Here is a 27,461-nt window from a genome sequence, read left to right as displayed (position 1 = left end):
TGTTCCCCTTAGTACTTCCTCAATCCCCATGCCCATCTCCAAGTCCCTCAATAAAATGGTCATTCTTTTCCCATGACCCCTCCAAAACAAGAATTCTTTGTTCATGATTGTAGAAATTTTCATAAAGGTCAAGCAGCTGTAATTTTCTGCTAAACTAAAAGGAAACTGATTGCTTTGATTTGGTCCTTTTTAAAAGCACCTTTTAATTTCGCTCCTATTCTTTCTTCTCTCTTTCCTCCTAGTCAATAATTCCTTTTCTATTGATCAGTTTCCATCTCAACCACCTCCAAATTATACCTATTGTTAGTAAATTACAAAATTTCTTTGTGCTGATATTTCAAAATTGTATGTTCTTTACACAGAGAAATGATACCTTCAAGGAGTTCTCCATTACATGTTTTGTTTTTCATGAGGATTCTCATCTTTAAGAAAAGCCCAGCTGGATCTAAGTGTTCCTATTTTAAAGAAAGAAATCACAATGATATTATAACTCTGGAGTGAAAAGACAATTTTCAAGTTAATTGCCTGTTTTGTTCAACCTTTACATGATGACTCAGAATCAAAGGAAATCATATAATAACAACTGTTCTATCTCCAAGTATAGTTTCTAAAACTTTATTCAACCTCAATAACATAATACAAGAAAAAGAGTATGCAAAACATTTCCATGGTCTGACAAACATTTAATGACAATGTAAATATTCAAATGGCAAATCTCACACCATATTCTAAGGAAAACCTTAAATATCAGTTAGAATTATTTTCCACTTCTAGTTTTTTTATTTTTGAGATTATAATTACAAACTTTCTCTCTTCCCTTTTCTCCCTCAAAACTCTATAATATACACCTCCCTGCTCTCTTCCAAATTCATGGCCTCGTTTTCACTAATTTCATATATATGCATGTATCAACTTTATATAATGCTTATATATACATTTATTCCTAAATGTAACCTTCTCAGTCTGTATAATGTTATTTGTATGTATATTTTAATAAGCATCCTTTTTAAAGAATAGCAGAAAATCCATAAAATGTATCATTGTTTCTATAGGACATAGCTTTCATGTCTGCCACTAATAACAATGTTGTCTGAATGTTATTTCTAAGTTATTGTTGGCTAGCCCTAAGCCAACTGTGAATTCTTGTCTGTCTCTACTTTTGCCATTGCTACAACTGGCTAAACCTAAAAGAATGTAGAGGGTGAAAGCTCTTTAAAAATGTACTGTTTGGTGCTGGAGAACTGGCTCTGACGTTAAGAGCACTTCCGGAGGTCCTGAGTTCAATTCCCAGCCATCACATGGTAGCTCACAACCTTCTGTAATGGGATCTGGTGCCCTCTTGTGGCATGTAGGTATACATGCCGGCAGAACACTGTGTATATAATATGAAATAAATCTTTAAAACAATGTACAGACTAGGCACAGAACCATTCCTTCGACAATGACAGTTAGCTTATAAATAAATAATGTACTTACGGGATCCATACTCTGTAAATATTTACTGATATATATGACATAAATACAGAGAATAAATTAGTCAACCTTCATTCTGATTTATTACTGTGATTAGATTTCTCATACTGTATCTTTCCATTCTGCCTTCTTTGAAGCTCACTCTAACCTGAGACTTCATATCATCACATTATCTGATTTCCCACTGCTTCAAATGTAATGTGAACATTTTCGAGTGTGACATATATCATGTATATATACATACCCACACCCAAGCATAAAAACTATGTATATTATAACATTATAATTTGGATCTGAATTGTCAAACAAAAAACCATGTTATTAGTGTGTTCCCCAGCTTCTAGTGCTATTTGGAGATGATGGGTCTTTAGTAGGTGGAGCTTATTGGAAAAGGGGAGAGCAATCCTACTGAAGGAGATACTGGCACTTTGGTGCTTCTAACATACACTGTCTCTCCTCCCTCTCCTGCTCCTGTGCCCTGCTTCTCAGGTGCTATGAGGTGAATAGGTCTCTTCTATCGCATGCTCCCACTATGATGTCCTAGCCTGTCACCTGCCCAAAAGTAACAGGCTGACAGTCCACAAACTGAAACTTCTTCAACTATAAGACTTATTAAATTTTTCTTAAGTTGATTATCTTACGCAGGCTTACCCAGCCTACACTCAATGGGGGACAGATAACCCCATCAAACTAGTCTGCAGGCAAGCCTGTAAGGAATTTTCTTGATTGATGACTGATGTGGAAGGGCCCAGCCATCTCAGTGAGGTGCCATCTATGAGTCATGGGGTATATAAGAAAGCAAACTGAGCAAACCTAGAGGAGCAAGCCAGTACACAGCCTTCCTCCATGGCCTCTTCTTTCTCAGTTCCTGCCGCCAGATTCCTGGCCTGCTTGAATTTCTGCTTTGATGATGAACTGAAATCTGTGAACTGAAATGAACTGCTTCCTCCCTAAGTTGCTTTTGGTCATGGTGTTTATCATAGTAATACAAACCTAACTAGGACATAGCAGATTCAGCATGTGGTAAAGTCCTCTTTCTGTAGTAACTATCTTCTTGCAACATTTGTCCATACATGGTACAAGGGTCATTCCTTAGGCCTTTTATTTTTTCATTAGTGTCAAATTTACTTTCACCCTAAATAAATGGATAAATTCATTTTATAAATTTTATAAAACTATATGTATGCCAAAGGTTTGTTTAATAACTTTCTTTACAAGTTATTATGAGTAAAATTCTGATTTGTAGACCTGTTTTATATTCATGTATACTGGGGATCACATAAAAATTTCTCAGGCAGCCAGGCGGTGGTGGCACACGCCTTTACTCCCAGCACTCGGGAGGCAGAGGCAGGTGGATCTCTGTGAGTTCGAGGCCAGCCTGGTCTACAAAGGGAGTTCCAGGACAGGCTCCAAAGCTACAGAGAAACCCTGTCTCGGAAAAAAAAAAATTTTTTTCTCAGGCAAAGAAAGGGTCACATGTGAAAGAAAAGAGCCCTGGTTTAAACTATAATGTTAAGCTAAATGGTATTCATTGCTAGTTTATGTTGTTGTTTTAAAAAGATTTGTTTTATTTGATGTAGTAGTTCTGTTCATCTAAAACCGAATGCTTATTCACAATAAGAATCTTTCTCTCATAAGACCCTATAAGCAAGCTAGCTATAGAACCAAGCTTACAGCCCGAGGAATAATTAATTCAGAAATGTCAAGGGAATAGAACCAGTGGCAACCAGCACTTTTGTCTTTAAAATTACATAAGAATTTGACTCCTCTGAAAAACTGATTTACTCACATGAAGTTCATAAGGACTTCTACAAATATACTTAATAAGTGGCTAAAAATAAAATCCTCAAAAACAATTCTGGAATCTTCAATATTGTAATCTTGGAAAAAATAAAATTCTCAGATTATGAACATCCCACAAAAGCTTCATATGTAGGTAAACCACACTGATGGGGCAAATTTCAAATCTGTGTTTCTTAAATCACAGCACAACTCGACTTCTGAGATGCCACAGTGGCCTAAGTTGCTGCATAAGCCTAATTATTACCCAGAACCCCACATAAAGTAAGAAAAAAAAACATCCACCATGCTAACCACTGGCTAGCACACATGCACTATGGCATGCGAACCACCTGTCTTAGGCTTTCTTAAAAATAAAACTGCTAATGACATTCAAGAGAAGTTGACATTCATTTAATTACTTCCCAAAGTCCCAACATAATTCTGTAACCTTGAAGATTAAATTTCAACATAAAAATTACAGAGGAACACAAAAATTCAGATCACAGAAATATTTTATTTTACCTTTATGTACTACAGAAGAGAGTGTAACAATGTGTTGTGTTTTTTAAAGCACAGACACTGAAAGAAACAACTAATAAATGGGACCTCCTGAAACTGAAAAGCTTCTGTACAGTAAAGGACTTGGTCAACAAGACAAAACAACAGCCTACAGAATGGGAAAAGATCTTCACTAACCCCACATCAGACAGAGGTCTGAGCTCCAAAATATACAAAGAACTCAAGAAATTAGACACCAAAAGATCACATAATCCAATAAAAAAAATGGAGTACAGATCTAAACAGAGAACTCTCAACAGAGGAATCTAAAATGGCTGAAAGACACTTAAGGAAATGTTCAACACCTTAGTCATCAGAGAAATGCAAATCAAAACAACTCTGAGATTCCATCTTACACCTGTAAGAATGGCCAAGATCAAAAACACTGATGACAACTTATGCTGGAGAGGTTGTGGGGGAAAGGGAACACTTCTGCATTGCTGGTGGAAATGCAAGCTGGTACAGCCCCTTTGAATGTCAGTGTGGCGATTTCTCAGAAAATTAGGAAACAACCTTCCTCAAGACCCAGTAATACCACTTTTGGGTATATACCCAAAGGATGCTCAATCGTGCCACAAGGACATGTGCTCAACTATGTTCATAGCAGCTTTGTTTGTCATAGCCAGAACCTGGAAACAACCTAAATGGCCCTTGACTGAAGAATGGATAAGGAAAATGTGGTATATTTACACAATGGAGTATTACACAGCAGAAAAAGATAACGACAGCTTGAATTTTGCAGGAAAATGGGTGGAGCTAGAAAACATTATTTTGAGTGAGGTAACCCAGACACAGAAAGACAATTATCACATGCACTCACTCATAGGTGGTTTTTAAACATAAAGCAAAGAAAACCAGCCCACAAAACATAACCCCAGAGAACTTAGACAACAATAAGGACACTAAGGGAAACTTACATAGATCTAATCTACATGGGAAGTAGAAAAAGACAAGATCTCCTGAGTAAATTGGGAGCATGGGGACCTTGGGAGAGGGTTGAAGGGGAGAAGAGAATCAGGGAGGGGAGCAGAGAAACATGTAGAGCTCAATAAAAATCAATAAAAAATCAAAGAAGCATACTAAAGCAAATAAATGTCTAAATTGGATTTCAAACTGTGAATTGAAACTTGGAAAATTTTAAATTAATATCAAAAAGTAAATGTCTCATACCTTGTTTGCTAGACGTACAGCAATGAGGGCCTTACCACAATATTCTTCATCATTACAATCCAAATAAACAGTGGCCAGTAATCGCAGAGCCTTAGCCTATAATAAACAACAGAGAAGAGCTTCTAGCTGAAGAATTAAACTACAACAGACTAGCATTTGCCCAATGATGACACTATCTCAAAATAAGCTACCTTTTTGTATAGCACGTACTCTCACTGCACTAGTGGATACCAAACACTATCTGAGAAATGATAGCATTATTTATACTTCTGACTTCTTTAAATTCAATATAACTGTTAAAATATCTATCTTCCTTTTGTGTGTGTTTTTTCTTTATTTTGCTTTTGGTGGTAGTAGTTTTTGTTTGTTTCTTGCTTTGGGGTTTTTGGCAGGGGTTAGTTTTTTGAGACAAGGTCCTGCTGGCCTAAGAACTCTCTGGGATCTTCTTGGATGCAAATGGCACTGTGTCCTGATTAACGCAATTTATTTCTTAATGGCATCTTACCATTAAAGTACTTTATCACCCCTAATTTAAAACTTAACTTAGCAGCATTTTAAAATGAATAAAGTATCATTTAATCAAGTCAACGTCTCCAACCAGGACAGCACTGATACAGGGAGTAATTGTGATCAATGTGGATGAGTTTACAGATTTATAGGAAGAACTGGAGGAGGAGAACAGAGAATAATATGTTGAATACAAATGTATTATATGCACATGACTAGTAAAATATTAATAATAAACAAATGTTAAAAATAAGAGGTTATATTTCAATAAGTGTGTCTGTCTCTAAGTATAATAGGGATAGTAAGACAAGGCAAAGATGACCTACTGATTTTTTTTAATGTTAAGCATAAAGAGGAATCCAGAGGAATGATGTTTGAATTATCATTTCTCTTAATTTTTAAATTTAAAAACCAAGATGGATAAAATAAGATTTAAATAAAGTAATACAATTGTCGTGAAGCAATTCTGTAAGAGTTTAAAAGCTCCTATAGAGAAATTTTATGGAGCAAATATGGAATCTCTAAGAAATACTGTAGTTATTTCATTATATCCAAAGTATTCCCTTGTTAGAAAGACATGAGAATAGATAAATCTCAGGATTTATATTTTAAAAAATGAGCCAGACGTCAACTAGTACATGTTGGATATTTCCATTTATACAAAACTTAAGAATAGCCCAAGATAATCTACAATAAAAGTCAGGAGTGTGTATTAACTGGCACAGAGTGGTGACAGTTTCTAAATCTTATGGTTAGAAGACTATAAAATAATCAACAAACTGTGTACTTAAGATTTGTGGAATTTACTATCACTAAATTATACTTCAGTAAGTTATTCCTATGATAATGAAAAAATTACTTCAAAATACTACTCCACCACACTTTTCAAAGTAACATTCCTCTTCAGTCACATAATGTAGCACAAATAATAAAAACCCAGAGTCAGATAACCACAAGAGAGTTCATACCTCTACCAAGGCTGGGTGATCCTGCCCTCAGCGTGGATGCAGACTGACTGCAGACTGAGACACTGAGCTCCTGTCTCCTCCTGTTCCTCTCTAGTGCTGGGGTTAAAGGCGTGCACCACCACTAGATAGCCTATGGCTAACTAGTGTGGCTGCTGGGATTAAAGGTGTGTGCCACCATGGCCTGGCCTGTATGGCGGACTAGTATGACTAGCTTTGCACTCTGATCTTCAGGCAAGATTTATTTATTAAAACACAAATAAAGGCTGGGCGGTGGTGGCGCACGCCTTTAATCCCAGCACTCGGGAGGCAGAGGCAGGTGGATCTCTGTGAGTTCGAGGCCAGCCTGGTCTACAAGAGGTAGTTCCAGGACAGGAACCAAAAGCTACGGAGAAACCCTGTCTTGAAAAATAAAAAAAATAAAAAAATAAAACACAAATAAAATATCACTATAACATAGGTACTATTTTCTATCTTTCTTCGCAGGATATCCTCTCATCTAAATTCTTCGTCCAGAACCCTCTTTTTTTCACTCTGTGACTTGTATCTACAAGACCTATTTCCTACCAAAATCTAGTTAACCCTGTCTCTTTTCTAGCACCCTTCTACATCCTTAAGGTATCATTTATTTCACTGGCACTACTGTTCTTTAAATACATTTTAAAATTTGATCCAGGTATAAAATATATACAGAAAAGTTCAAAAACATTAAAAGCATGGCCTGTGAATTTTCACAAAGTGGTATGTGAAAATTTTTTAAAAACATAAAATTTAGCCATACTTTTCTAGAAATCCCCAAGCACAGGCTGTTGCCAAGGTTGTTCTCTACTAACTGATGATAAGGCCTTATTGCTAAAGACAACATCTACACAACTCATGGGACATAGAGAAGTTAAACTGGTGCTTATTTAGAGCCTTCACTCCTACTGACTAGTGTTCAAGGTGCTAGAAGGTACCTTGAATGCTACCAGAGGAGAAAGGTAAACATCAAACCAACTACAAACTCTTCAATCTACAGTGGTGACCTGTTTGCAAGGCATGCTGGTGCAATAATTGTACAAATTTTGTTGGAGCAATAAAACATTATCTGATTGGATGTAATGGCCCACTTTACAAGATCTGGTCTGGCATTGCTCAGGCGACCAAGAACCTGAAACTAGATAGGCCATGGGCATGACATCGTGCTAGATCAGCGCCTCACTCAGCCATTATCAGAGAAGCTTTCTCTTTCAGTAGATGCCAGCTAACACAGAAACCCACACCTGGACAATGTGCAGAGAGTGAAAGAGAGACCTTGGAACACTCAATTCTAAATGAGATGTCTTCATCAAAACCCTCCCCTCAGGGATCAGGGAGCTACGAGGAAGAGAAAACAGAAAGATTGTAAGAACCAGAAGGTTTAGATGACTCCAAGGAAACTGTCTTCTAAACACAACAGGACTGATGCACATATGGACTCACAGAGACTGTGGCAGCATGCACAGGGCCTGCCTGCACAGGTTCAATCTAGACAGGGTCCACTGATGAGAGGGGCAGGTGGACATAGGCTCTCACCCCTAACCAAGGAGCTATCTACAATTGATACCCACTTGCAAAGGAATAATTAGTTTTATCAATGGAGTCTCACTGTGGATATTAACCACACTTCAGGGTAGGTCCCATGCCCAGCATTAGACGGATAGATGACACAAAATCACGTCAATTATCACTTTGGGCATTTTTTGTCTTACTGGTCTTTTACTAGTATATTATGTTTCCTGTTTGTCTTCTAAAGAGAAAGGTAAAGAAGATGTAGATTTGCAGGGGATCTGGAAGGATTTGAGAGAGGGGAAACCAAGGTCAGAATATATTGTATGGAAAGTCTTTTTAATAATTAAACAGAAGAACTGTCCCGCTAGAAGCTCACATATTTGGTGGTTCTTTTGGAGAAGGTTGTGAAGTCTTTAAGAGGTTGAACATCGATGGGGGAAGTACATCATTGGGGGTGGGCTTTGAAAGTTGACGGCTTTGCCTCACTTCCAGCTTCTGTGACTTCTCCCTTTCCCTGCTTTGTGCTTATGGTTGAAGATGTGATCTCTCAGTTTTCTGTTTCGGCCACATGCTGCCATGCCCTACCTCTGCCATGATGGACTCTTCTGGAGCTATGAGCCAAATAAATCATTTCTTCAAGGAGCTGCTTCTGATACTTCATCATAGCAACAGAAAAGGAACTAGTATACCAAGAATGTTCTATCTTGGTATTTTAAGGAAAACAATTAAATTTTAAACTATGCAATAATAAAAGCTATAACTTACAAAGAAAACACTGTTCAAAATGCTTTATATATACTAATTCAGAACTAGATTATGAACTTATGGGGTATATTACATCGTTATATAAATTTTATGGAAATTAATGCACTAAAATGTTAAATGATGTGCCCAGTATAAAATCTATTCACCAATGAGGGATTATCTATTACAACTTTATAATAGCATAAACTATATTTCTTTAATCTACTTCTCCAATATTTAATGATCCTTACCAGCATTTCTGGTTCAACAGAATCTGTATCCATCTTCCCAATTTCATAGCTTTGGCTATCATTAAAAAAGAAAAATATATGTGTACATATTCATTTCAAATATATATATGTATATATATACTTAGAACTATGTATTACTAAAAAGATATGGTATAATCATACTTTATTCCAATTTTTCTGTTTGGCATAACAACAGACTAGTCAATAACACATAAAAATCAATTTTATAAAGCAATACTTTGTAACTGTAGAAAACCAAAACTTTCTGAGGAGATAAACAACAAATCAACATTTAATTATAGTAATTATAGTAATGCCCATATATATGTGTGTGTGTGTGTGTGCGCGCGCGCGCTGTCCTGGTTAGTTAGGGGTTTTGTCGCCTTAATACAAGTTAGGCAGTCATTTGAGAAGTGAGGACTCAAATTTAAAAAAATACCCCTACCAAACTGGTCTATGGACAAGCTTATGGAAGCATTTTTCTTGATTAATGATTTATATAGGAGGACCCAGCCCACTGGGGGTGGTACCACCCATCATGGGCTGAGCCCTCCCCCATTGATCACTAAGGCATTACAGAGGCATTTTCTCAGCTGAGGCTCCTTCCTCTGATGACGCTAGCTTGTGTCAAGTTGACACACAAAACCACCCAATACATTACTGAATATCATAAATATATTCGTTCTTATGAAAACAATACTTTATATGTATGTATATATATATATATATATATATGGATATAACAGCCTTAAATTTTTGTTAAGTAAAAGCTTACATACATATGTAAACTACTTTAATGTAGTATATAAGAATATATACATATATCTTAGTTAAGGTTTCTTTGGCTGTGATAAGACACTATGGCTAAAAGCAACTTGAGGAGGAAAGGATTTATTTCTTAGAACTGTCAGACCATACTCTATCACTGAAGGAAGTAAGGGCAGGAACCTGGAGGCAGGAACTGAAGCAGAAGCCAAGGAGGAATTCTGTATATCCCTGGGCTGTTGATCCTAGGTTCTATAAAAAAGCAGGCTGAGCAAGCCATGGGAAGCAAGTCAGTAAGCATTTCCCCTCCATGGCCTCTGCATCAGGAACCTGGAGGCAGGAGCTGATGCAGAGGTCATGGAGGAGTGTTGTTTACTGGCTTGCTTGCCATGGCTTGCTCAGCCTGCCTTTTTACAGAACCCTGGGACCACCAGTCCAGGGTTGGCCCCACCCACACTGGTCCCCGACTGATCACTAATTAAGAAAATGCCCTACAAGCCTGTCTACAGACAGATTTTTTTGGAAGCATTTCTTAATTGAGGTTCCCTCAGACGACCCTGGCTTGTGTCAAGTTGAAATAAAACTATCCAACACAAAATCAATACTATTACTGGAGTTTTGGGGGCACAAAATCTGGGTGGTAACAGCCCTAACAAACTAGTTCACACACACATTGTCAATATGCCAATAAAATAGATAAGTATTAGTGAAGGACCAAAAAAGGGAATTATGTGACCACACTGGGAAGAATAACAAATACAGTCCAGTGGTCTCCTCCAAATCTATTTTTGGGGGTAATGACATGATGTTTAGGTTTTAAATGAGGGCAAGGGGTATGTATAACTGAACTGTCATAGTTAAGATGTGATCACACACACACACACCCATCATTGACCCATCATTGTCTCAAATCCTGTCTTTCAAGATAGTTAATAAGTCATCAAATCTACATGAAATCTCTTTCTAAGGGAAAGTTCTTCCTCTGGTTAACACCAGGCTTCAGCCTTATCCTTCTTCCAGCATGTGATTCCTGGTAAAAATTCCACATTTGAGGAGAAATCATTGTTTGGACAGTTTGATAGCTAAACAAAGGGACAGAAAAAAGCCTCTCTTTAGAATATCTTCAGTCAGACGGTTATAATATTTTGAAATATAAAAACTTTTTACATAAACAGATCCAAGACCAGAAGTGCAGGCACATGACTATAACTTAGCACTTGGGAAGTGGAGTCAGAAGGATAAGGAGTTAAAGGCCAGTTACAGCCACATGAGACCCTGCCTCAGCAACACAAAAACTAGACTACATGGTGAATTCAGGACCAGCTTGATATACATAATGAGACTTTGTCCTAAAGGGGGAAAAGGCTATGTATGCCAGTACATGCCTGTAACTCCAGTACTTGAAAGCAGGAGGATGGTGAGTTCAAGACCAACCTGGACTATAGAGTTAGATTACATCTAAAGAAAAAAAATACAGAAATGAGAAAACTGAGTAATTAGCATGCTAGCAAAGATATAGTGCTTGCCTAGTACTGCCAGTCCTATTTTATAGAGATATATTCTGGAGTGCTAACCCTTCTTCCAGTCAAAAACAGCAATGAAAGTGTGCAACTGGATCATCCTAGAAGGGATAGTGTGACTCTAGAGACAATTCTGTCCCTCCCTTTGGCAAAGGACCCAGAAGCTCTAGGGTAGCTCTGATGGCTGTTGACTGTCTAGGACCCTAGCCTCTGGAATTATGGACACCTTAACTTTGTTAAGTTTGTAAAGCTATGGCGTTTTGAAGTAAGAGACCTCCATCATAGGCAAGAATTCTCATAGTTTTCCTGCTACCTGCCCTAGTCAAGTGACACAGTGGTTCTGCCCAGTAGAGAGAGAAGGCAGGCAGTAAAACGTTCTCTGGATTTCTTCCCAGGGGAGGTGATTTTATTTGGACAGAGACCAGAGGTAGTAAATACAAGGAGCCTAGTTGCTCCATGATAGCAGTAACAAGTAAAACATGCAAAAGGTTAGCATAAAGAAGCAAGGAAAAAAATAGACAGGAACAACATCTTAGGGTCACAATTATCTTCGAGGGTTCAAGAAACCCACGTACAAAGCTGCATCCAGAGAGGCCCAATCAAAGGCAGCACTAAGACAAACTAGAAAGCATTACTTAAGGCATACACAGATCCATTAGCAAAGACTCTTCAGCCAAAGTGGCTCAAGAGGCTTAAGCAGAATTTCTGACCAAACACCAAATGAAAATTAAGCTAAGATAAAGGGTGGCTCTCAGAAAGGTAAACTTAAAAAGCCAATCAACCTCCTACCTAAGGTTTGAGAGAGATGTTATTTGCCTAACATTCTGTTCTCTCACAAGTGAAAGATAATCTACTAATGAAAGATAATTACTAGTCCCTATCTGACTGCAGAGCACAACAACAAATTTCTTTAACTGTGAAAATTACCTCTAAACAAATAAAAAGAAAACTCCGAGAAGAAACCACTAGAGACCACAATTGTAAGGAAAATAAATTTTACCAAATTAGTCCAGATGACTAGATGAATAAGAAAAAAATTAAGCTCCAAAGGAAGAGCAATAGCATGTAGGTGTGCCACAATATACTTTCCAAAATATTACAGAAGACAATATGATAAATACAGAAGGCACTGAGGAAATACAGAAAAACATTAGGTCATACTTCAAAAATCTGACTACACAAAATTAGAAAATCTAAAATAGATAGACAACTTTCTTGATGGGTACTACATACCAAAATTAAATCAAGACCAGATAAGCAAATTAAATGGGCCTATAACCCCTAAGGAAATGAAAACAACCATTAAAAATCTGACAACCAAAAAAGCCTATGGCCAGATGGTTTCAGCCCAGAATTATACAAATATTTCAAAGAAGAACTAATACCAATACTCCTCAAATTGTTCCACACAATAGAAGCAAAAGGAACACTGCCAAATTCTTTATAAGAGGCCATAGTCACCCTGATACCCAAACCAAACAAAGATGTAACAAAGAAAGAGAATTATAGACCAGTCTCCCTCATGAACATTGATACAAAAATACTCAGCAAAATACTGGCAAACCAAACCCAACAACACATTGAAAACATCATCCACCATTATCAAGTAGGCTTCATCCCACAGATTCAGGAATAGTTCAACATATGAAAATCTGTCAGTGTAATCCACCATATAAACAAACTGAAAGAAAAAAACCCACATGATCATCTCTAAATGTTAGAAAAGCCTTTGACAAAATCCAACACTCCTTCATGATAAAGGTTCTGGAGAGAACAGGATTCAAGGAATATATCTAAACATAATAATAAAGGCAATTTATAACAAGCCAATGGCCAATACCAAATTAAATGGAGAGAAAAACAAAACAATTCCACTAAAATCAGAGAAAACACAAGGCTGTCTACCACTCTCTCCATATCTATTCAATATAGCACTCAAGGCTCTAGCTACAGCAATAAGGCAACAAAAGGAGATCAAGGGGATACAAATTTAAATAGAAGTAATCAAACTTTCACTATTTGCAGATGATATGATAATATACATAAGTAACCCCAAAAATTCTACCAGTGAACTCCTACAGCTGATAAACACCTTCAGTAATGTCACAGGACACAAGATTAACTAAAAGAATCAGTAGGCGTCCTATATACAAATGATAAATGGGTTGAGAAAGAAATAAGAGAAACAACAACTGTAATGGTCTATCCTGTCTCTTTAAGAGACAAGCACGTGTGTCGTGCCCCCCTCCCATCTGCTGAGGCAGGTCTTCCTTCCTGCTTACAGCCTGAGTCTCTCCTACATTGTCCTCTTGAAGAGGTAGTTTCTGTCTCTCCCCTCTCTCTCTCCCTTTTTCCCTCCCTCCCCCTCTCTTCTCTTCTCCCCTTATCCCTTCCCCCTCCATAACCCACTAAATAAATATCCAACCCCACTCTGCACGGTGTGCCTATCCATGCCTCTGTCTCTCTCACTCCACTGTGTGTCTCCCTGCCGGAGACCAGCGCCTTCAGAGACCTGCAGTGTGGTCTCATGGAGTGCCTATCTGTCTGTCTCTCATATGGCCTATTGCAGCCACTAGGGGAACTGTGCCAGTCCCTGCCTAGGACTGGCTGCTCTAGGGGCCACAGCTTGCCACAGCATGGCCTGCTGCCACCGCTTGGGGACCTGCAGCGTTTCTACTGCTACAGCTGCCGGGGATCCCACAGCATTTTATTTAATTCATTATAACAACCTTTACAATAGTCACAAATAATATAAAATTATTATAACTCTAACCCAAAAAGTGAAAGGTCTATAAGACAAGATTTTAAGTCTTTGAAGAAAGAAATTGGGGGAAGAGATAAGAAAATGGAAAGGTCTCCCATGCTCATGGATCAGTAGGATTAACATAGTAAGACTGGCAATCTTTCCAAAAGCAATCTACTAATTTAATGAAATCCCCCATCAAAATCCCAACACAATTCTTCACAGACCTTGAAAGAACAATGCTCAACTTCATATGGAAAAACAAAAAACCCATGATAGCTAAAAAAAAATAATAAACTATTTTTAAGGACAACAAATACTGGCAATGATGTGGGGGAAGAGGAATCTTTATACATTTTTGGTGGAAATGTAACTCACACAGCCACTTTTGAAGTCAGACTTAAGGTTCTTTTAAAAAATCAAAATTTGAAACTGCTATATGATTCAGCTAAACCACTCATGAATATATACCTAAAGAACTCTAAATCAACATCCAGTAGAGATACGTGCACATTCATACTTACATAATCACAATAACTATGAAAAGAAACTGATCTCAATGTCTACCAACAAATGAATGGATAAATAAAAATAGGGTATATATGCACAATGGAATTTTAGTCAGTCAAAAGAAAAATTGAGTCCATGATATTTGAAGGAAAATGCATGAAGCCAGAGGTCAGTACATTATGCTAAATAAATCAGACTCACATAAATACCTTCTGTTTTCTGTCATATACAAATCCTAAGTTTAAATTTGTGTATATATGTGTGTGCCTGTACACATGCATGTGGGTGGTTGTGAAAATAAAAAGGGAACCATGGGAGAGGAGGAAGAAATTTTTAAGGGTGAGAAATAGATGGAAAAATGGTAATGTAATTCTTGTAACATGATAGCAGAAGGGAGGATCCTTTGGGGAAGAAAGGGATGGGGGCTATCCTAGTTTTTGTCCTGCCACTGTGATTAAAAGACCCTGTCAGAAGCAACTTCAGGGAGAAATAGAGTTTATCCTGGCTTTCTGTTTAGGAGTAGAGTCAATCATGGTGGGAAAATCAAGGCAACAAGAGCTTGAAGCAATTAGTCATATTGCATCTACAACAAAGAAACGGGGAAGATTTTTACTGCCATCTTTCTAGGCCATTACCATGGTGCATATGAATATCCTGGCCTATGCCCTTGTGGTGGTTTCAATAAGAATAGCACCCCATAGGCCCATATATCTGAATGCTTAGTCACCAGGGAGTGGTACTACTTTGGAGAGATTAGAAGGTATGGCCTTGTTGGAGTAGGTGTGGCCTTGTTGGAGGAAGTGTGTGAATGTGGGGGGGGGGGGAGCTTTGTGGTTTCAGAAGTTCAAATCAGGCCCAGTGTTTTTTTTTTTCTTCCTGCTTCCGGGAGGTGGTGGCACACACCTTTAATCCCAGCATTCGGGAGGCAGAGGCAGACAGCGGATATCTGTGAGTTAGAGGCCAGCCTGGTCTAAAGAGTTAGTTCCAGGACAGGCTCTAAAGCTACAAAGAAATCCTGTCTCAAAAAAAAACAAAACCAGAAGGTAGAACTCTCAGTTACTTCTCTAACATTGTCTGTCTGCATGCCACCATGCTCCCTGCCATGATGACAGTGAACTAAACCTCTGAAACCGTAAGCAAGCCCCAATTAAATGTTTTCTTTGACAAAAGTTACCATGACCATGGTGTCTCTTCATAGCAACAGTACTGACTAAAACAGCTCTCAAGAGTGTGATGATAAAGCATGGTTATATTGGCAAATTTGAAATCACTAATCATCATAGAGCTGGGAAAAATTATTGTGAACCTCACAAACAGGTCCACCAACTGTGGAATGATCAGTCCCAGATTTGATACGCAGTTCAAAGACCTAGAAAGAGAGAAAAAAAAAACAAATCTGCTTGCATCCCAGTCTGGTTTCATTGTACGGACAACCTCAGTGAGCATTATGAACAATGAAGATCAAAATGAAAACATAGGAGGAAAAACTCTAGGACTTTTTATTTAGAGATGTAAAACATATATAAATAAAAAGCCTAAGTGGGGGTAAAATACAGAAGGATGAAAGCATGCCAATCCTCAGATTGCTTTCTCCATTTAACTGTACCAGGATTCCTTGCCCAGGGAGTGGTCTCACCCAAAATTAAGATGGGTCCTGCCACCTCAATTAATGCATAGGCATGCCCAGAGGACCATCTCTTAAGAGGTTATAGATTTTATCAAGTCAAAAATTAACACTAACCTGGGGGATGGGTAGGGCAGTGGGAATAGGAGATGAGTAAGAACAGAGTATAATGAAATATATGTATGAAATGCCATAATAAAATTCATCACTGTGTATTATTTAAATAAGTAATAAAAACAAAAGAGATAAGAAAGGATCAAAAGTAGGAAAAGGAATCATCAGATATATATGAAAGAACAGAAAAGCATAAATCTATCAATATTAACAGTAATGTTAAATACAGATGAATTTTAAAATACAATAAAATGTCAGAGATGCTCTCACAGTAGATTAAAAACAATATCCAACTACTTGTTATCTATAAAAATCCACACAATTTTCAAAAGTACAAAGAGATTGAAAGAAAAGAAATAGAACAAAATATAATAAAAGATAACTCTAAGAAAACTTAAATGGTTGTGGAAATATAAGAGAAACTTCAAAATAAAAAATTAACTATCTAGAGATAAAGAACAATATTTCAGAACAAGACATGGTGGTGTACACCTTAATTCCAGCACTTGGGAGGTAGAGGAAAAAGGTCAGTAGTTCAAGGATATCTTCTACAAATACAATTTTATTGTATTATTTAATCTACTTATATTTAATGGATTTCCTGGTTTATATGAAACCCTGTTTCAAAAAATGAAACAAAACAAAGGGGAGATACTTTATTATAATAATAAGTACACAGCACAAAAACACATGAAAAAAATCTGACAAAATTGAAAGCAAAAACACATTACTTAACAATAACCGGGACTTTCGATATCCTTCTTTCAATAATGGATAGAAGTCAGTATAACTCAAAACATATACAAGAAGACTTAACAACACTATAAATTTACTAAACCCTAAAATCCATTTGTAGTACAGACCACCAACATTCTGTTAAAATGTACCTAAAAGGTACATGGGAACAGAACATATACCGGCCAAACAAAATCACATTAGATTTAAGAAACTTGTAATCATAAAGTATATTCCTTCAGCATGGAATTAAGTTTAAGACTAACTACAAAAGAAAATTTGGCGAATTGCTAAAAGTGAAAATTAAACAATATACAGATGAAAAACCAATGGTTCAATTAATAAAATCAGGAGAGGAATTACAAAAATACCTTGTGATGGAGAAGGGTTGATCAGGTGAAAACAAAGCTTATGGAATATAGCTAAAGCAATACTTTCAGGAACATGTATAGATAGAAATTCTAACACTTAAAGAGGAATAAAATTATCAAGTCAAGATCTAATAATCTACCCAAGGACAAGGGAGAAAAAGGAGCATCAACAGTGCAGAAGAAAAGAAAACACAAAGATTAGCATGGAAATGAGATAAAATTAAAAAACAATGGGGATAACTAAGAAACCCAAAATCTGGTGCTTTCAAAAGATCAAATACCCAAGGCAAAGCCATTAGCTTTATTGACATGGAAAATGAGCAAGAAGTTTTAAATTATTAAAATTAGAAATGAAGGAACAAACACTCTTGACACCTGGAGAAAGATTATCCCTAGAAAATTAAAGATTAACACCGAGCTGTGCACTCTTGAATAAATATCTTACTCTGGGAACATTTCTATTTCCTGATCTGTACAGAATTAAAGTTGTATATATCATTCATTTTTCAAACATTTTATATACAAGGAAACTTAGAGAATGTGTTTTTTCTGGCAGGACCCAAGAGCACTACAGAAAACGGCTTCTAAATTCCTAGACAATTCATACAATTTCTTCTAGCACAAAATTAATATCAAGTTATATTCTAGGTTAAAATTATTAATGCTTGATTTGTGTTTCCACTAGATGGTGCTAATATGTTTCATTTTTTATTAAAATCAGTCTGTATATGATTGTTTTATAGTTAATAATTTGTCATGGTACATAGCTAAATTCTTAATCTTTTCAATATGTTTTTCATTTTTTTTCTTGAAGAATTTCTTACATGCATCCAATATGGTTTGATTATATTCTCCCTTAACTCTCCTCAAGTTCTCCCCGAACTTTGCCTCATATCTCCTTGTCAACTTCACTTTGCCTTCATTTATGTGTATATGTGTGGCTGCATATAAAATGCTAGGTTTCCATATGACTTTTCAAACATCCTTACTATTAGTTATTTGGTCACCATCCCATCCCTTCCTCTGGGCTATACTCCCATCTCCTTTCCTACTTAACCCCCCCCATTATTTCTTTCCCCCTTCATGTAACCCATGTTCTACTATGTCCTTTCCCAAATTATACTGAACAAGATAACACAAACCCAGAAAGACAACACTGTATGTTTTCACCCATAGCAGCAAATCTTTAGATTTATGTATCTTAATGTGGGGTACCTGTAGAAGCCAGGAAACTAGAAAGGCACCACGGGGAGTAGGAGGTTAACTTGTAAAGCTACTATTAAGCTACTTATTGTTACCCTCACCACACACCTATGATATACATGGTATTGTACTTAACTTTTCAAGTAAAGACATTGTAGCGCACAGTAATTAGTCAAAGTCAAGTTGACCCTTATAAGATTTTTTTCTTGGCATCTCTGCAATTTCTCCCAGATCACACTGCACTATTGTATATAATGTCAGATTCTCAAGATCTTTATTGAAAAAACAGGAAAAAAATTAAATTAATATTAACAAGCACTGAAAACTCTACAAATCTTATTTTGGCTCCTATTAGTGGACCACTAATATTTGTGTATAAAACACATTTGTATTTTGCTTACTTTTTACAATAATACCTCTAGTAATTCTGGTGGTATACATTTTTTTTTCAGTAATACTGAAAACCAAACTCAGGGCCTTATGCATGCTTGACAAGCCCTCTACTGGTAAGTTATATATACAGACTCTCTAGCATATGTAACAACAGTAAATGACAAGCAATGATAAATAAAATTATCTCAAATGTAAATATAATACCTATTTTTAAAATCATTGTGGAGATTACATAATTTAGGTTCAATAAACTTAAGTATTGTAAATTTCAAAATCAGCAACGTAATTCCTGTTATTTTGTTTTTATTTTATATAAAAAGCATTTTTAATCTTTGACAACATCTTTTTTAATTTCCATAAATGAATTTTTTTATTTATTTAGCCATTTATGTATTTATTTAGCTGTTTCTTTGACACAGTTCATATGCTATACCTTAGCTGGGTTGGCATGGAACTCACTATGTAACCCAGGCTGCTCTCAAACTTATGTCGGTTCCCTTGCCTTGGTCTCCCAAATCCTTGGATCAGAAGCATAAGATACCATGCATGACTTACAAAGAGCTTTTTTAAAAAACTTATGTGTATGTCAGGCTGGAGAGCTGACTCGGCAGCACTCACTATTAACATTTTACTTCTATTACTTTGGCAGTTTTCCAAAATAGTTATTTAGGTATCTTTTACATTTGTGTGTGTGTGTGTGTGTGTGTGTGTGTGTGTGTGTGTGTGTGTATTCCCACATATGTGTGGATGTGCATGGGGATGTGAGTGCCAATGCAACAATGCATATATGGAGGCCAGAGAACAACTTGTAGAAGTTTGGGTCTCTCTTTCCACCATGTGGCTTCTGCGGATACAACTTTGGTTATCAGGGTTGGTGGCAAGTGCCTTTACCCACTGAACCATATAGCTGTTTGCCTCCCAAATAGTTTAAATATATTTATTAATTTACATACACTAATTGATGTAAAAGAAGCTATGTTTTTAAAACCATCAAAGGGATATAACTAAAATGTTATTTGGGAGTACCTATGATAGTGTACTGTAGAAAATTAACTTTCCATTTTATGTAATAGTCTAATTGCTATAATGAGCACAACTAACCTATTTAACAAAGTGAAAAATTGTAAAATTTATTTATTACACCAATTACTATTACCCTTGCATTTCAACTATTCTCTCCCAAGTTTATTTGCTATAATTAAAAACTTGAAGATCGAGGGTGGTGGGCAGACTACCAGGCCACCAGGAGAGGAAGCCTCAGCAGCAAAGCAGGCCATGAGGACAGCAGTAGCCTCCAGATGTTGTCTGACCACTGGAGCCTTAGCCTCAACTCCGACTACAACTGGAGTAGTAACCATTGGAGCAATAGCCACATCTGCACCAGAGAAAGTCAACAAAATAGACAAACCTTTATCCAAACAAACCAAAGGCAGAGAGAGAATATCCAAATTAATGAAATCAAAAAGGAAAAGAGAGACATAACAACAGACATGGAGGAAATCCAGAGAATCATCAGGTCATACTTTAAAAACTTGTACTTCAAAAAATTGGAAACCTTAAAGAAAATGGACAACTTTCTGGATAAGCACCACATACCAAAATTAAATAAAGACCAGATAAGCAAATTAAATGGACCTATAACTGCTAAGGAAATAGAAACAGTCATCAAAAGTCTCCCAACCAAAAAGAGCCCAGGGCCAGATAGTTTCAGCACAGAATTCTACAAGAACTTCAAAGAACTAATACCAATACTAATACTCCTCAAATTGTTCCACACATTAGAAACAGAAGGAACACTGCCAACTCTTTTTTTTTTTTTTTTGGTTTTTTCGAGACAGGTTTTCTCTGTGGTTTTGGAGCCTGTCCTGGAACTAGCTCTTGTAGACCAGGCTGGTCTCCAACTCACAGAGATCCGCCTGCCTCTGCCTCCCGAGTGCTGGGATTAAAGGCGTGCGCCACCACCACCCGGCTGCCAACTCTTTTTATGAGGCTACAATTACCCTGATACCCAAACCACAGAAAGACAATACTAAGAAAGAGAATTACAGACCATTTCCCTTCATGAACATTGATGTAAAAATACTCAATAAAGGCCGGGCGGTGGTGGCGCACGCCTTTAATCCCAGCACTCGGGAGGCAGAGGCAGGCGGATCTCTGTGAGTTTGAGACCAGCCTGGTCTACAAGAGCTAGTTCCAGGACAGGCTCCAAAACCACAGAGAAACCCTGACTCAAAAAAACAAAAAAAACAAAAACAAAAAAATACTCAATAAAATACTGGCAAACCGAATCCAAGAACAAATAGGCATCCCAGAGATGCAGGGATGATGGTTCAACAAATGAAAATCTATCAATGTAATTCACCATATAAACAAACTAAAAGAAAAAACACATGAATATCTTATTAGATGCTGAAAAAGCCTTTGACAAAATTCAACACCCCTTCATGATAAAGGTCTTGGAGAGAGCAGGAATACAAGGAACATACCTAAACAATAAAGAAACTTCTGGAGGCATCACCACCCCTGACTTAAAACTCTACTACAGGGCTACAGTAATGAAAACAGCTTGGTATTGGCATAAAAACAGACAAGAGGACCAATGGAATTGAATCAAAGACCTGGATATCAACCCACATACCTATGAACACCTGATTTTTGACAAAGAAGCTAAAATTAGACAATGGGAAAAAGAAAGCACCTTCAACAAATGGATGTCAACATGTAGAAGAATGAAAATAAATCCATACATATTGTCATGCATAAAACTCAAGTCCAAATGGATCAATGACCTCAACATAAAACCAACCACACTGAACCTCATAGAGAGAGAAGAAAAAGTGGGAAGTAGCCTTGGCACAGGAGACTACTTCCTAAATATAACTCCAGTAGCAAGACACTGAAAGCAAAAATTCATAAATGGGACCTCCTAAAACTGAGAAGCTTCTGTAAAGCAAAGGACATGGTCAACAAGACAAAACGACAGCCTACAAGAATGGGAAAAGATCTTCATCAACCCCACATCGGATAGAGGACTGATCTCCAAAATATATAAAGAACTCAAGAAACTAGACATCAAATTACCAAATAATCCAATCAAAAAATGGGTTATCTTGGGCATATACCCAAAGGATGCACACTCATACCACAAGAACATTTGCTCAACTGTATTCATAGTAGCATTGTTTGCAATATCCAGAACCTAGAAACAACCTAGATGCCCCTCAACTGAAGAATGGATAAAGAAAATGTAATACATTTGCACAATGGAATACTACTCAGCAGTAGAAACAATGACATCTTGAAATTTGCAGGCAAATGGATGGAACTAGAAAAAGTCATCCTGAATGAGATAACCCAAACCCAGATAGACAAACATGGTATGTACTCACTCATAAGTAGATATTAGCTGTAAAGTAAAGGATAACCAGCCTACAGTCTATAGCTCCAGACAAGCCAGGAAACAAGAAGAACCCTAAAAGAGACATACACGGATCCCCCTGGGAAAGGGAAACAGACAAGACCTATGGAGAAAATTAGGAGGCAGGGAGAAGGGAGGGTGGAAGGGGAGGGGCAGAGGAGAAGGGGAGGGAGGAAAAGAACAGGAGGAAATGGGATGCTCAAGAAAGGGGAAGGACAATGAGGGAGAGAAAGAAAAGGGATATCTTGGTTGAGGGAGCCATTAAAGGAATAATGAGAAATATGGCACTAGGAAAATTTCCAGAAATCCACAAGGATGACCCCAGCTAAGACTCTAAGCAACAGTGGAAAGGAAGCCTAAACTGGCCCTCCCCTATAATTAGATTGATGACCCCTTAATTGTCATCATAGAACCTTCAACCAGCAACTGATTGAAGCAAATACAGAAATCTACAATGAAGCACTGGGCCGAGTTACCAGAGACCAGCCCAAGTGAGGGAGGAGCAAAGGGGTCATAAAGGTGATACCCACAGAAATAGCTGACCTGAGCTAGTGAGAGCTCACTGACTCTGGAGTGATAGCAGGAGAACCTGCATAGGTCCAAACTAGGCCCACTGAATGTGGGGGACAGTTGTGAGGCTTGGGCAGTCTATGAGGCCACTAGCAGTAGGAACAGGAATTATCCCTAGTGCTTGAAGGTTTTTCTTAGGTCCAATACTACAGACCAAGACTTGAAGTCTGTACCATTGTGACTATGTATCCACTTCAGGCTCCAGAAATATCCTAGTGACAGCCACAACCCTGAGCTGAAGACTTATATCCTGCCCTTATAGTCTCAGGCTGCAAACATATCCTAGCATGATGCTGGCTCCTGTAACCCTGAGTTCAATGACAGCCTTTATCATAGCAAGCTCTAGGGAAGTATTTACTTACTTACTCCAGACACACCTCATTACCAGTCTAGCCACAACAAATTCAAAGCCTACTCCAGCTCCAAGTTGTGCCAAATAACATAGGGTCCAGTGATTAACTTCAGTGAACCTAATAATTTAAAAACTCTCACAAAAAAATAAGCTGTTGTCTCCATCCACCACCAGATGAAGGTTCTATGATGATATGCAAGATATTCGTCAGTATTGCTCTAGGATAGGATCATTTCAGGTTCCCTATCCTCAGCTGCCCAAGGAACTAACTAGGGACCTCGGCTTGAGCACTTGGGAGCCCCTCTAGGGTCAGGTCTCTTGCCAACCCTAAAGTGGCTCCCTTAACTAAGAACTGTGGTTCCGTGCTTCCCTGTCCAACCTTCCTTTATCCCAATCCTCCTGTTTCCCCAAGGCCCCACCTCCTTCCCTTCATACTGGAGCACTGGACTGAGCTCCCAAGGTCCCAATGAGAAGCAGAAGGAGGGAGAACCCACCCACTGAGACAGTGGAGCTGATCTATTGGGAGCTCACCAAGGCCAGCTGGACTGTGACTGAAAAAGCATGGGATAAAACTGGACTCTCTGAACATGGCGAACAATGAGGGCTGATGAGACGCAAAGGACAATGGCACGGGGTTTTGATCCTACGTAATGTGCTGGCTTTGTGGGAGCCTAGCCAGTTTGGATGTTCACCTTCCTAGATATGGACGGAGTGGGGAGGACCTAGGACTTACCACAGGGCAGAAAACCCTGACTGCTCTTTGGACTGGAGAGGGAGGGGGAAAGGAGTGGGGGAAGGGGGAGAAGGGTGGGAGGAGGGGGAGGAGGGTGGGAGGAGAGGGAGGGAAATGGTAGGCTGGGAGGAGGTGGAAGCTTGTTTTATTTTTCTCCTTTTCTCAATAAAAAAAAATAAGCTGTTGGTCACTGTAGACAAAGATATCAGGCCAGCATATTTGAAGCAAACAAACCCATAAAAACCACTAAATGATCCACCAAGAACTGCTGGACTGGCTGGTTAGTAAAGGAACTTCCATACTAAAACCAGCCTATAAAGACTGGGAGAACCATCTACATGTTCAAATATTTATATAGCAAAGAGTAGTCATGAGAATAAAAGATAACAAAAAACATGGAACAAATTAAAGTACCAGTTACCAACTGTAACTAGATGGAAATCCACTATAAAGAAATTTCTAAATATTCACCTCTGAAAAGGCTCAATGAGTTAAAAATAAAAAGACAAGAAAACTCAGAAATAATATATGAACAAAATGAGTTCAACAAAGAGAAGCCATATAAAAGAAAACTAAAATAAATCTGAAATTAAAGAATATAATGATGAGAAACTGCCACACTGATTTCCAGAGTGGTTATACAAGTTTGCATTCCCACCAGCAATGGATGAATGTTCCCCTTATTCCACATCCTCTTCAGCATAAGCTATCATTGGACAGGTATAAGATGGTATCTCAGAGTTGTTTTGATTTGCATTTCCATTTCCCTGATAGTTAAGGAAGTTGAACATGTCCTTAAGTATCTTTGGGCCATTTAAAATTCTTTCGTTGAGAATTCTCTGTTTAGTTTAGTACACCATTTTTAAATTGGGTTATTTAGAAGTTTAATGTCTAATTTCTTGAGATATATATCTCAATATATATATATTGGAGATCAGCCCTTTGTCTGAAGTGAGATTGGTAAAGATCTTTTCCCATTCAGTAGGCTGCCTTTTTGCCTTATTGACTGTGTCCTTTGCTTTACAGAAGCTTCTCAGTTTCAGGAGGTCCCATTATTTATTGTTGGTCTTATTGTCTGTGCTACTGGGGTTATATTTAGGAAGTGGTCTCCTGTGCCCATGCATTGAAAGCTACTTCCCACTTTCTCCTCTATCAGGTTCAGTGTGGTCTTTAATCCATTTGGACTTGAGTTTTGTGCAAGGCAATAGATATGGACCTATTTTCCATTCTTCTACAAGTTGACATCCAGTTGTGCCAGCACCATTTGTTGAAGATGCTTTCTTTCTTCCATTGTATAATTTTAGCTTCTTTGTCAAAAATCAGGTGTTCATAGATGTGGATTAATATCCAGTTCTTCAATTTGATTCCATTGGTCAATGTTTCTGTTTTTATGCCAATACCAAGCTGTTTTCATTACTGTAGCTCTGTAATAGAGCTTGTCAAGAATGGTAATGCCTCCAGAAGTTCCTTTATTGTATAGGATTGTTTTGGCTATCCTGGGTTTTTTGTTTTTCCATATGAAGTTGATTATTGTTTTTTCAAGGTCTGTGAAGAATTTTGTTGGGATTTTGATGGGGATGGCATTAAATCTATACATTGCTTTCGGTAGGATTGCCATTTTTACTATGTTGTTCCTTCCTATTCAGGAGCATGGGAGATCTTTCCATTTTCTGGTATCTTTTTCAATTTCTTTCTTCAAAGACTTAAAGGTCTTGTCAAGTAGGTCTTTCACTTCTTTGGTTAGTGTTACCCCCAAGTTATTTTATGTTATTGTGACTATTGTGAAGAGTGATGTTTCTATTATTTCTCTCTCAGCTTCTTTACCCTTTGTATATAGGAGGGCTTCTGATTTTTTTTAGTTGATCTTGTATCCTGCTACATCACTGAAGGTATTTATCAGCTGTAGGAGTTCTCTGGTAGAGTTTTGGGGTCACTTATGTACACTATCGTATCATCTGCAAATGACAAAAGTTTGACTTCTTCCTTTCCAATTTGAAACCCTTGATCTTATGTTGTCTTATTGCTATTGCTAAAACTTCAAGAACTATGTTGAAAAGATATGAAGAGAGTAGACAGCCTTGTCTTGTTCCTGATTTTAGTGGAATCGCTTTGAGTTTGTCTCCATTTAATTTGATGTTAGCTGTCGGCTTGCTGTATATTGCTTTTATTGGCTGTCAAGTGTTCTACCACTGAGCCATGCCCCTAGCACTAAGAACAGAGTTTAGAGACAAATCACATTATTTTACAGATATAACCTGCTTAAGAACATATATAGAGCCACCTGGAAATTAGAAACAAACAAGATCGCCTGACAAAATTTGGAAGCATGTGGCTGAGGGGTAGAAGGAAGGGGAGAAGGGGGGGTTGAGGAGAATTTGAGGGAATGGGATAGTTGAGATGGAGGAAGGACAGAGAGCAAGGAGAGAAATATCCTGACTGAGGGAACCATTATGGGGTTAGCAAGAAACCTGGCACTACAGAAATTCCCAGGAATCCAAAAGGATGACCCCAGCTAAGACCCTAAGCAATAGAGAAGAGGGTGCCTGAACTGGCCTTGCCCTGTAGTCAGACTGATGAATATCTTAAATATCACCATAGAACCTTCATCCAACAACAGATGGAAACAGAGGCAGAGACCCACATCAGAGCACTGCCTGAGCTCCTGAGGTCCAGTTGAAGAGTGGAAGGAGTGAGAGTATGAGCAAAGAAGTCAAGACCATGAGGGGTTCACCCACTGAGACAGTTTGCCTGAGCAAATGGGAGCTCACCAACTCCAACTGGACTGGGAGTGAATGAGCATGGGATCAAACTAGTCCCTCTGAATGTGGTTGACAGTTGGGGCAGACTGAGGGGCCACTGACAGTGGCACTGGGATTTGTCTCTACTGCATTTATTGGCTTTTGGGGATCCTATTCTCTTTGGATGTATACCTTGCTCAACCTAAAATGTAGTAGGGAGGGCCTTGGACTTTCCACAGGGCAGGGTGCCTTGCCTTCTCTTAGGATTGGAGGGTGTGGGGTGGGAGGGTGTGTAGAGGGAGTAGGAAGGGAGTGGTAGGAAGGGAGGAAGGGAGAATTTGGATTGGTATTTTTTTAAAGTAATAAAATAAAATAAAATTTAACAAGAATAAAATGATGACACTGAAAAATCCGCAGAACATTTAACAGACTTTTTTATATTTTATTTTAAAAAAATATTACTCAAAAGAAACTTGGAAATAAAATAAATATCACATGTCAAAATTAATCACACCAAAAGTCTATACATGAACTTCTATACACATATGAAAGTCTATAATGAACTTCTGTATAGCTAGAATTTTGAAGCTATGAACCCTCACAATGGATTTTACACTTTCACCTTCAAATATATTTTTATGCACTTATCTATCACCCAAAATGAAAAATCCTTGGCAAAGAACTAAAAACCA

General features: G+C 37.8%; 1 protein-coding gene across 1 annotated transcript in view; it reads right to left on the bottom strand.

Annotated features, from left to right (window-relative positions):
* Tex11 (testis expressed 11) overlaps positions 1-27,461 on the bottom strand; it is a 277,507-nt gene that overhangs the window by 172,098 nt on the left and 77,948 nt on the right. The window contains exons 9-11 of the mRNA XM_075957716.1: positions 8,981-9,035; positions 4,984-5,079; positions 374-455 (exon numbers count right to left, since the gene is read on the bottom strand). Coding sequence (XP_075813831.1) covers positions 374-455; positions 4,984-5,079; positions 8,981-9,035 — 233 coding nt within the window. The remainder of the gene's footprint in view (positions 1-373; positions 456-4,983; positions 5,080-8,980; positions 9,036-27,461) is intronic.

The sequence above is a fragment of the Microtus pennsylvanicus genome, chromosome X (genome assembly GCF_037038515.1).
Source record: "Microtus pennsylvanicus isolate mMicPen1 chromosome X, mMicPen1.hap1, whole genome shotgun sequence".
Lineage (NCBI taxonomy): Eukaryota > Metazoa > Chordata > Mammalia > Rodentia > Cricetidae > Microtus > Microtus pennsylvanicus.
The sequence above is the reverse complement of the archived record's forward strand: the minus strand, read 5'-3'. Positions and strand labels throughout refer to the sequence as shown.